Raw genomic sequence first — 11868 nt, 5'->3', positions numbered from 1 at the left:
TCCTTCTCACCTCCTCTGTCCACCAATCACCCTTAGCCCCGTCTCACCACACCCCATCCCCTCTTTACAATGCCACCTCCCCTTTCCATTCTTGGTCCCAAAGTAGGGTTTCAACCTGAAACATCAACAATTCCTTTCCCTCTCCAGAGGCTGCTGGAGCTACTGAGTCCCCCCAGCGGAATAAAGACAGTGTTCCAGTAATCATCCCATTTTTTAAATTTCACATAGAAGAACTGTGGTTAAAAGCATACCCTGCTGCAAGGTGGGTGCATATTAGAGCACAGTACTGTAATTTTCGTGCGCATTGAGTCTGTTCCGTCCTGTCACATTCAGCCTTCACAATGCGTCTGAAACAAGTTACACTGAACCAATGCAACCCCACACCAAATGGCAGAAACTGAAACCCAAAGTTCTGCTTTGAGTTCTGAGTGTCTTCAACAGCAGGTGTCCTCACCGAGTATTTTAAAATCTTTATTGACTGACTACAAAGAATTTTCTGTTACAGTCGCATGATAACACATCATTGGAATATTTTGTGGCTACACAGCAAAATGAGGAGAGTTAAGTGTTTCAAAAACACGGGATTCTACAAATGCTGGAAATCTTGAGCAACAAAAACAAAATGCAGGAGGAACTGAGCAAGTCAGGCAGCATCCATGGAAGGGAATAAACAGTCAATGTTTCAGGCCAAGATCTTTTATCACAGCCCTTAGTCCTGATGAAGAGTGTCAGTTGAAACGTCGGCTGTTTATTCTCCTCCACAGATGCCGCCTGACCTGTTGAGTCTCCCCAGCACTTTGTGTGTGTAGGTTAAGTGGTTCAACCTATATCCAGTCGCCCCGCATCAGGAATGAGAGGAGGGTGATACCGCAATGGAATCCCTCATGGACGTTGCATTTAGTCGTCGCCTCCGCAGAGAGCCAGCAGAACCCGTTCGTAGTCATCCTTGTACGCAGCCTACAGCAGAGAGAAAAATAGTTACCCCAAGACCACCAGCTTAATGGGGCAGTTATTGTGCTCCCAGCACCAGACAAGAGACTGCAGAGGCTGGAATTAGGAGCGGCAATTAATCTGGGTCTCAGAAACTCAGTGGGTCTAGCAGCATCTGCGTGATTTTCTTCTACAGTCCCACCTACCACCCACCATTGCCTCAAATCAGAGGAACAATGGCCACTCGCAGACAGAAGCTCCAAATACATCTAGGCAGTTCATGGGGTAGAACTTACACCACAGGGCACAGAGTGAATAGTTAACCCCACTCCTCTGCACATCAGCCTTCATAGCGTTAATGTGTGTATCGGAAGCCCAGTAAGAGTTGAGCATTGGAATAGTTTCGTGGGATGATCCCAGGTGTGGGAAGGATGGCCTTGGGAGTGGAGTTTGGGGGCAGCGACTGTAATTTCCTTCAGTTCCTTATAGTTGCAGAAAAGGACCAAGACTGGAAGTTTGAGAGTGGGACGAGGCTAGCATTACTCAGCTGAGGTATGATTTAGCTAAAGTGAACTGAATTGCGAACCAGTGGTAGAGAAGTGGGAGGGATCGTGGAGGGGATCGGGTCGGGACACTCTCATCCACAGAGGAGCCGGAACCTTCCCAATTCCAAACCATCTAGGGATGGACGTTAAGGAACAGGCAGGGCAGAATAAGGCAGGAAAGGCAGAACAATGACTGACAAGGAAGGAAGTCTGGAAAAGAACAGAAGGTGCAGGGAAAAAATAAAAAAGTAAATTAGGAAGGAGTGCGATAAAGTACTGATGAATAAATTCTAAGAAAGCCTATGGACATAAATACATGAATATATAAATACATATATACATACATAGGTCCATACATAAGCATACATACATACATAAATACACTAAGGGTTGAAGGAAATGGAAGGAGTAAGCCTTACAGATGGAGCAGAGCATGTGTAAAGTCCTGAATGAGTACCTGTTGTCAAGGAAGACCATGTTGTTATAACAACTGGGAGGAAGAATGCGAAGCATTAATAACAAAGAGGGAAGACACTTTCGTTGAGCAGCACCTTTGAAAGTGGGTAAATCGCAAAGTTGAAACAGAAGGTATCTCTGGCCCTGACAAACATTACAATATTCTGACAAAAACCTAAACGTAACTGAGGGACGTAAGGAGAGGTTGAGTTACAGTGTTTAAAATTATGCGGTCTGATAAGCCTGGACATCTTATTGGAGAGGCCACTCTTCATCTGGGTGGTGTTAATCAGTACAACGTTCGAGAGGAGGGGAGAGCTTTGGGGGGGTCTGTGGTGTGAAGGCAGAAGCTCTCCCACATGGAGGCTCCAGCAGACAGAGTCATGGGCTCAGAGCGGGGAGGCGGGATAACACAAAGCCTGTGTCTGGCAGAGACGGACAAGTAGCCTCCGCTATCTAAGGCTCCATGTGACTCGGCCTTCCGGACCCGGAGAACTCAGCTCTCTAAGAGGGAGTCTTTCTAGTGTTAGCCTCCCTGACCTAAACTCCTCCACAACATCAAACAACCGTGCATTCTACCCCTGCACCTCTGCTAGCTTGCACGATCACTTCCCTTATCACTTCATCTCCTGCCTCCACCCCTTTCCCCTTTGTTCTCTTCTTCTCCTTCCCACTTTCTCTTCATCTCAAACATTTCTGTTCACTCTTCTGTCTCTCTCCACAGATGCTGCCCGACTCACTGGGTATACCCTGTACTTTCGACTTTTGCCTCTGTTACTCACGAGGTAAACTAGACAAGCACTGATCCAGAGACTGGACTACAAATGCAATCCCACCCAGGATGCTCCAGGGTAACACTAACTGTCCCAGAGTGCACGAGAAGAGATGCGGCAACACCCAACAGGCAGGCACTCACCTTTATACACTGGTAGAGAGATTTGCCAGTTTTCTTCTTGAATTCTTTTCTGATTGGTAGAAGGTCAATCTCACAACGTGACACCATGATCCTCGTTAATATATCCCGCTTCAGGTCATTCTGCAGATCATACAGCTCAGTTTAGCTTACAAAGCACAACCAGCAAAGCAGCTGCTGATTCTATCCTACAGCATTCGTGCTCTAGTGATTGCACAACTAGAGGACGTAGGTTGAAGGTGTGAGCAAAGAGATTTAATAGGAACCTGAGGGTGGCTCTTATATGGAATGAGCAAGTGGTTGAGGCAGGTACACTTACAACATATAAATGTCACTTGGACAGGTATGTGGGTAAGAAAGTCTGGAGGGATATGGAACAAATGGAGTGCAGATTGGAGTCTTGGTCAACAAGGCCCAGTTGGGCTGAAGGACTTGTTTCTGTGCTTGTGACTCTGAGTATTAGCAAAGTCGAGATCTTTTACCTTTACGATCGGAGACAACTTGTCAGCAAAGAACTCCGGAGTGCTCTGGATGCACTGCACTGTGAAGAGACGCAGAGAGGAGCTGTTATTGACACGGAGCGCGGCGCGTAACGCACAGCTCACTGGAAAGCGGTGAGACTCCTGTGGACGGTCAGCACCCCGGTATAAATGCAACATGACTGAGTGAGTCAGCTTCAACTCAGGCCCTCCTACCTACCACTCATTGGCAAAGAGGTCCGCGCAGCTGCGAGGGGGCCCACCTTCAGTCAGCTCGCTGACAACACAAGCTCTACCTTGCAAGTCAACAGTCAAACAGTGAATTGGGTGCAAATGTGAAAGCTCTTTGATTACTTCACCACTGAGGTCACAAACCTGGGTAACTACTGATGGTAACCCAGTTGCAAAATGCGACACCCTCATCTTCCTTCGGTCTCTGCGCCAGTCCTCGCTGGCATGGACTCTGCTCCCTCTCACTCTCCTGTCAGCGAGTGGCATAGGCAGAGTTCTTTCATTAACTTAAGGGATCTTGTGCTCAGTCTCAGTAGAAGGTGGGGTGAGCGAGAGAGAGTGTGTTGGGAAGATGGAAAGTTGCCCATGGGTCTAAGTGTAGACCTCCATTGTCAGAGGCTGGTTCTGTAGACTCAGCACAGAACGTCTTCATAACAGTTCTTTGATATCGGATCCATCCCCTGTACAATAACAAAGACCTAGAGCTTGGTGTCCAACTGTGGACATTCTGTAGAGCATCTATCAGTTAGACCACAAGGATATCTCAGCCAGGGCATGATGGGTTCCAATGAGTACTGGCCTGACCATTACCCAACCTGCTCTGTTATCTCCAGCTCAACAGCAGCAAGAGTACCAGTGCCCAAAGAAAATCAGTGTGTCTGTGATGCTGCTGCAAGTGTTCTTCATCGCACCTGTGTGGACGTGGACTTGTGCAGATGACAGTAAACTTGACCAACACCTTGATGTCGAAGGTGTCAGCGACACTGCCAGGACTGCTCTTGCAGCCTGAGCCTCACCGACACCCTGTCAAGCCCAGTCACTGGGAGCTGGGCATGGTTCACAGCCAGTCAGCTCTCCAAGCCTGGAAATGATCATCCCAGGAATGGGTGCTGGGTCTCACCTGGACCACTGTGGCAGGTGACAGAATCAAACCCTTGGGCCCTCATCAGCATTTCTGTTCCCACCACATCTGAGCGGATGGAAATGTCCAAACTCAAAACCCCAGCACCGAGAGCAGCAACATGCAGCACTCAGAATAGAGAAGTGTGAGGTACCAGACTTACCCAGAGCCAAAAGATTACACCTCAGATCTTTTGAGATGTCACTTTTGATGCTTTCGCTGATATTTTTGGGACTGTAGACGTTGTATCGCTGGAAAACTAGTCAAAAGGAAAACTCAGGTGAGAATGTTGTTGCCTTTGTCTCATACATTGCTTTAATTCTTTGCTTTGGCCCTTGATTTGTACTACTTGCTCAGTCTTTCTGCCACTATCCCTCCCCATTCTCCAAGGTCCACGTTCTGACATTTCTTCCCATTTATGCACTTCACAATCTGGTGTTTTCTGCCTCTTCCATCAATGTTTAGTGACCCTTTGGTGGCGTCTAATCTCTCCATTCCTCCAGCCTTCCTCTACAACTTTACTAGTCTTTGCCTTCAATTTAACACCATCTATAAGCTTTCAGTAATGTGTAGTCTTTATTCCTGAATCAACTGTCTATCTGTTGACAATACTGCAAAACCCATTATTGCTCCCCTCCCATCACCTCCTTTCAACTAATGTCTCATTTTACCTGAATAACCCCTGCTCTTCATTTCTACTTATTTGTATTTAAATTTGTTACTAGTTTTGTATTTAAATGAGTCGTTCTCAAACAGTATGTGAATGTCTAGACATAGAACAGAAACTTAACTCCTGTTAGTCCTTTACACGTCACCCGTGATGAACTGCCTCCCTTGCCGATTCTTATCGTGTGGAAAATACTCAGTTCCTGTCCTTGTGAGAGGAGTAATTTCTCACCGGAAGTTATCTTCCTCCTTTAGTGTCAGAGTGAACTCTCTTGACCTTCAGCATGGAATATTTGGTTCCCATTGTTTGCTTAACAGCTGCCATGTCTCTGTATTAGCTGTTAGATTGGATTGAGTTACCTCTAAATAGTTTAACTATCTTAGGGTCATAGAGTTTCTTAGCATGAAGATAGACCCTTTGGCCCAACTAGTCCAAGCCAACCATGATGCCCATCCAAGCTAGTCCTACTTGCCCATGTTTGGCCCAACCATTTCTATACGTGCACCTGTCCAAATATCTTTTAAATGTTGTTAATGTACCTGTGTCAACCACTTCCCCGGCAGCTCATTCCATCGATGAACCACCCTCCTTGTAGTAAAATTGCCCCTCAAGTTCCTATTCAACCTCTCCCCTCTCACTTCAATCTATGCTCTCTAGTTCCCGATTCCCCAACCCAGGGAAAAAGACCAGGTGGATTCATCCTATCTATGGCCCTCATGATTTTATATACTTCCATAAAAATACTCCTCATTCTCCTACACTCCAAGATAAAATGTCCTAGCCTGTCCAACCTCTTCCTATGACCAAGTCTTTTGAGTCCTTGAAACATCCTTGTAAATCCTTCCTGCACCATTTCTAGTTTAATAACATCCTTCCAATAGCACAGTGAACAAAACTGAACACAATACTCCAAGTGCTGTCTGACCAACGTCTTGTACAACCGCAATAGAATCTCTCACCCTGTCTATTTGTAATTCCACTTTCAGGGAACTACTTACTGAACTTTAATCTGTTCTGTTCTACAACACTCCCAAGGCCCTGTAGCTTACTGTGTAGGTCTTACCCTGGTTTGAATTTCCAAAATGCAACACCTAGCACCTATCACAATTAAACTACATTTGCCATTCCTCAGCCCACTTATCCAGCTGGTCCAGATACTAATGATTCCAATACCAATGTCTTTTACTATTTTCTCTACTTTGACCTCTTGCAGCTTTGCCACCTTTTGTCACACTGCTCATCAATACCCTTAAACTCTTAAACATTCCCTTACCTGAATCCCAACCTCTCCCCAGCTACTTCATTTAAAAGCCAGTCTATTGTCCACTTATTCAATTCACAGCAACTCCAGCGCAGCCTACACTGAGTGAAAACTACCAGATCTGAAGTGCTGCCTCTCAGCCCGAGCTGGTGCCAGTGCCCCATGAACTGAAACCACTTTACATTGCTCCTCTCTGAGCTGGACTTCCCTTTTGCTCTACTCCACACAGGTATATAGACTATCGAGCAGTAACCTTAGATTGTCTTTCTGCTGGTTTGGTAGATGGGAGCTCCTCACACTCCCGATATCTCAGCCTCAGCTGGCTCCTTGCATTCCTTCTCCTGCTCTCTCACGGTTTGAGAAGATGGTTTTAAACCAGGCATTATGCAGGCTTCATCGATATTGGGGCTTGTGTCTGCAGAGAGCAGTATCTGTCTGTCTGTTCCTACTGAGTCAGTCTATCTGTTTCTACAGTGTCCGTATGTTCCTGCAGAATCTGCCTGTTCCTACAGTGTGTATTTCTTCACTTCTGATGAAATTTTAACAGTCTCTCTCTCTACAGAGGCTGCCTGCACTGCTGAGTGTTTCCAGCCTTCTCTCTTCACATGTCACCGCTCCTGATGCAGAAGCCACCTGCTAGTGGCCCTATTACCTCTTCTCAAGTGGGGAACACTCCTCTCAGTCAATATGCTGATCCACTTCGCAGTGTCCATGCCTTTCTTTTGCTTTGCAGCTTCATCGAGTGCCTGCAGAGTCAAACATGAGAGAGTGATTGGAGAACGGTTTCACACACCTCCACAGGCCTCTGACGCCCATCCCCAACCAGTGCCTGGAGTCTTCATTGCAGGAGAGGGTTAAGTGTGTCCACACCAGGTCAGAGCCGTTGGAGATAGCTGATGGAATGTCCACCAACTCACCCAAACTTGACATCGGTTGCCGGACTCTGAGGGTGTGCAGCCAACCTTCTCCATCTGTCGGTGGGCTGGAGATCAGCCCTTGCACTGGGCACTACCTCCATGAGACAAGTGGCTAAACCCTCTGTCAATGGAGATCAGACAAAATCCTTGGATACTTTGCATTAAAACCCCAACAAACCTGACACCAGGCTTCATAACAAGACACACTAAATCCCCCTGGACAGTGACCCAGATCCAAACCATTTCCAACACACAACATCGCGGGTTACTGTGTCAGTGAGCAGGACTCATGCCACGTCCACGATGAGATGTCTACCTTAGCGTCGGAGTCAATCAGTTCATGATCCTCCACATTGGTTGGTTCTGGACGGGTACCCTGCACATGCAAGAAGGAAAAGCTGAGTCACTAAAAGCTGAGTCACTAATTGGTATACACATCCATACAGTGTCCGACCAGAACCAGGATGCTGAAGCAAACCTCTGTCACACTCGACCCTGTGAGACCCACTCCACCCTCCCCCCGGAACAACTGTTCCCCCTTCTTCCTCCCATGCAGCTCACTTCAATTCCCCTCTCCTTTGCCCTTCCTGCCTGTGGCTTCAGTGCTTGAATCACTTCCTGCGTTCTCTTTCTCAGATCAGCAAGTTGGAGTTGGTGGAAATTCGCTGTGGTTGAGGAATGTGTCAGGGTACAAGGTGGAGTGGGTGGAAATTCGCTGTGGTTGAGGAATGTGTCAGGGTACAAGTTGGAGTTGGTGGAAATTCGCTGTGGTTGAGGAATGTGTCAGGGTACAAGTTGGAGTTGGTGGAAATTCGCTGTGGTTGAGGAATGTGTCAGGGTACAAGGTGGAGTGGGTGCTCAAAGACTCTGGCCCTAATTCTGACGGGCCTTCACCCTCTTCCTACAGGTGCCCATTCCTGCAACACGCTGTGCCAAATATCCCCAGTTTCTTACCAATCTCTCTAAGTCTGCTAGCTATGACTACATGATTACATTCCTCCCAACATCCATGTTCAGTTCTATACCTCGCTGACGAGCTTAACGAACAGGGAGCAGGAACACACAACTTGGGCTTAATAAATATAGGAAGTTACCTCGGCCAAAACACACAGAAGCTTACTGAAGTCTCCCGAAGTGTCTTCTTTGATATCCTTTATCATGTTTTTCTTGTGAACTGTAAAGATTTGAAATACGGTTAGTTGGGCTAGAACCCTGAACACCACACCCTGTTCAGGCGCCACCTTCGTACAACCATCAGGTTCCTGAACTGATTGGCACAACTCTAGCCCTACCTCAGCAATGAAACACTACGGACCATTTTTTGACAATGCAGACATGTCACTGATTTTTTTTGTACCTATGTCTAGTTTTGCATGATCCATTTTACCCTTATCACTGTCTGGTGTTCTGTCATGCGCGTTGTCTGAACCGATGTGTCCGTTCTGCAAGTTTTTCATTGTACCTGTACCTCACCACATGACACTGAACTCAGCGCGACTTCATTATCTGGGCTGTGTCACATTATGAAGCTACATGAAGTGGCGTTAACAACATCTCCAAACCAAACCTATTCACAGTCTCACCAAGGTTGTGTACCTGTCCCTCACTCTCTGCAATTCCAAAATGTGAGCGTGATGGTGGAGTAGTATTATGTTCCTTTGCACTCCAAGTCCTGCATTCTCTTCTGGGCACAAAGGACATCCTGATCTGGAACACTGGTGACCTTCCCCGCAACGTTGATACTGGGGGTCATGTTGTTGATGTCCAAGATGGGTGTTTGGATTTTACCTGTGGATTTGGATTTTACCCGTGGGATATCAGTTCAAAAAGGACATCGGGGGCAACTTCTTCATGGTGTGAATTTAGAAAGACCTGCCAAAATAGTGGTTGTGTTGGACACATTTAAAAGCCTTCTAGATAACTACATGGATAGGAGAAGTTTAGAGGGTTATGGGTCAAGCATAGGCAGATGGGATTATCTCTCTGGGCAACACATTTGGCATGGACATTGGGCCGAAGGGCCTGTTTAGATGCTGTGAGTCCATGACACAATAGGCGTAGGCTGCTGAGGATAAGGTTAATGTTTATCCCTCAAGATCATCTGAATCATACACCTGTCACATCTGTCAAAACTTCCTGTCCTATAATTCAACAATTACTGCAATAGATAGAGACTTCGCCTATGTTTGCTCAGCATTCCCCCACCCTCGCCACGTTACTCACCTTCTTGGTAAGCCTTTCTCATCTCCGCGATCTCCTTGTTTGAACGGGAGCACAGTATCTCAATCAGAGTGACTTCAGTTGTTCCCAGCCCCTGTCAACAATACATCTTAAGGATCACTTTTGAAAGAAAAACCATAAATTATCAGAAGTACACCATAAAACATTTTGTGCAGAGACTACAACGGTTACCAAACAGAAAATGCAGGAAACACTCATTAGGTCAGGCAGCATCTGTTGTGAGAGAAATGAGCTGATGACCTTTCATCAGAACTGGTGGACGCTTTCCCTCTCTTTCTCTGTCCATACTTGCTTCTGAGCTTTTAACTCACTTTCATGATTTTGGTGTTGCTACCCAAGCCAGCATTTATGGCCCATCCCTGACATTTCCATGAGGATCTGGCGGTGAAATGCCCCTCCCCTGATGTCCTCCTCCACTCTCAGGGAGGGAGTTCCTGGATTTGGACCCAGTGACATTCAAGTACCGGTGAGGTATTTCCAAATCAGGATGGTGCGTGGCTCGGAGGGGAACCTGCACGTGGTGGTGTTCCACGGTTACAAGTTTGGGCAGTGCTGCCGGAGTAACCTGGTAAACGGTACAGACTTCACCCAGTGTGTCCTAACGGTGGAGAGAGGGACTGACAATCAAGCAGGTGTCGAGCCCCAGAGGGACTGGAGCGACCCTCCTCGGGGCAAATGGAAAGTGTTGCATCTCATTCCTGACCTGTGCCAGGAAGTGTCAGAAGGTGAGTCACCCATCACAAGATCCCCAGCCTCCAACCTGCTCGCATAGCCTTGTGTCCTGAACCAGTGAATTTCCGGTCAATGGTGAATCCTGGGGTTAAGGTGGTTATTTTCACCTGCTGGAGGTGGTCATTGTCTGGCAGGGCCGTGCCTTGAATGCTGCCTGGGTCTGCGTCATCTGCTGACCAACTGCAAGCGTAATCGGTGAACATTCGCACTTCAGACCTCATGATGGAAGTGTTCTTGGACATTGTCCCGAGGAACTCCTGTGAGAGGTGCCTCTCGATGTCAACAAACTTCAGTTGCACGCACCCAGTATTTGTTCTACTTCATTTCATTTCACATTCCCAGCTCCTGCTGAAAATCCTGTTCAAACCAAACCAACCTCCTGCAGTCACAGGTAAAGGCCACCAGGTGGCACATCAGAGCTGCGTCACTGCAAAGCTGGGCTGCCTGTACTAAGGAATTGGTCAGACCACGTTTGCAGTATTGTGAGCAGTTTTGGGTCCCATACCCAAGAAAGAATGTGCTGGCATTGGAAAAAGGCCAGAGGAGGTTTACAAGTTCAAGTTGGAATACTTTTGAATCCCCACGAGTGATCTGGGAATAAAGGGGTTAATGTGTGAGGAGAGTTTGATGGCTCTGGGTCTGTTCTCACTGGAGTTTAGAAGAATGGGAGTGGGGGAATCTCATTGAAAGATACCAAATATTAAAAGGCCTGGATAAAGTGGGCGTGGAGAGGATGTTTCCGATAGTGGGAGGCCAGCATCAGAGGGCACTGCTTCAGAATAGAAGGACTTCCCTTTGAACAGAGATGGAAAGGAATTTCTTCTGCCAAAGAGCAGTGAATCTGGGCCACAGGTGACTGAGGAGGCCAAATCATTGGGTATATTTAAAAGTGGAGGTTGATAGGTTCTTGATTAGTAAGGGTGTCAAAGGTTACAGGGAGAGTGCGGGAGAATAGGGTTGAGAGGGAAAAATAAATCAGCCAGTGTCAAATGGCAGAACAAGTTTGATGGGCTGAATGGCCTAATTCTGTTCCTATGTCATATGGTCTTATGGTATCCTGTTCCCTGGTTTTCAGAGTGACCCATAAGGATAATGTGGTAGCTAAAGACTCTCCCACAATGGGGGCTGAGGTGGGTGATGGTGGGGGTTGGGGGTGCGCTGTGGTTTGGTGACCTGCACAGCAAGAGGTAACTGGGGCCTCCGTGATGGGGACGTTAGTCTGGGAGAGCACTGTTAAGCAGGGCTGGAGGCATCTCCACAGTTGCCTACTGGTCTCAGAGGTGTTGAGGAGGGCAGTGAGTCACCAGACACTTCCCTCGCCCTCAGTAATTCACCTCCTGGGGAAACATTCAATAAAGTCACCTTTCCCTGTGCCCAATCCTCCAATCTATGTGACTGGGTAAGGACAGGTCTTGGTACAGATTCCTGTCCAGGACAAGCAATGGGTCAGGGATCGGTGGGTCTGACTGTATGAGTGTCTGTGTGTGTAAGGTGCTCTTACTGTGTATGCATGAGCAAAAGTGTGTGTCTGTGGGTGTGTACATGTACAAGTTTCTGGACAAGAGTGTACGTGTACTTGTGCAATTTTCTGTGTG

The 11868-nt window shown here is 47.2% G+C and overlaps 1 protein-coding gene across 3 annotated transcripts in view; it reads right to left on the bottom strand.

The window, feature by feature from the left end:
• Window positions 1–458: 458 nt before the first annotated feature.
• LOC140714094 (annexin A2-like) overlaps window positions 459–11868 on the bottom strand; it is a 75226-nt gene continuing 63816 nt past the window's right edge. For all 3 annotated transcript variants that reach the window (XM_073024846.1, XM_073024844.1, XM_073024845.1), the window contains exons 6-13: window positions 9524–9614; window positions 8395–8474; window positions 7617–7676; window positions 7036–7129; window positions 4619–4714; window positions 3327–3385; window positions 2848–2967; window positions 459–957 (exon numbers count right to left, since the gene is read on the bottom strand). In XM_073024846.1, the coding sequence (XP_072880947.1) occupies window positions 898–957; window positions 2848–2967; window positions 3327–3385; window positions 4619–4714; window positions 7036–7129; window positions 7617–7676; window positions 8395–8474; window positions 9524–9614 (660 nt within the window). In that variant the 3' untranslated portion in view covers window positions 459–897. The remainder of the gene's footprint in view (window positions 958–2847; window positions 2968–3326; window positions 3386–4618; window positions 4715–7035; window positions 7130–7616; window positions 7677–8394; window positions 8475–9523; window positions 9615–11868) is intronic.

The sequence above is a fragment of the Hemitrygon akajei genome, chromosome 21 (assembly GCF_048418815.1).
Source record: "Hemitrygon akajei chromosome 21, sHemAka1.3, whole genome shotgun sequence".
Classification (NCBI taxonomy): domain Eukaryota; kingdom Metazoa; phylum Chordata; class Chondrichthyes; order Myliobatiformes; family Dasyatidae; genus Hemitrygon; species Hemitrygon akajei.
This window is presented reverse-complemented; position numbering and strand designations above follow the sequence as displayed.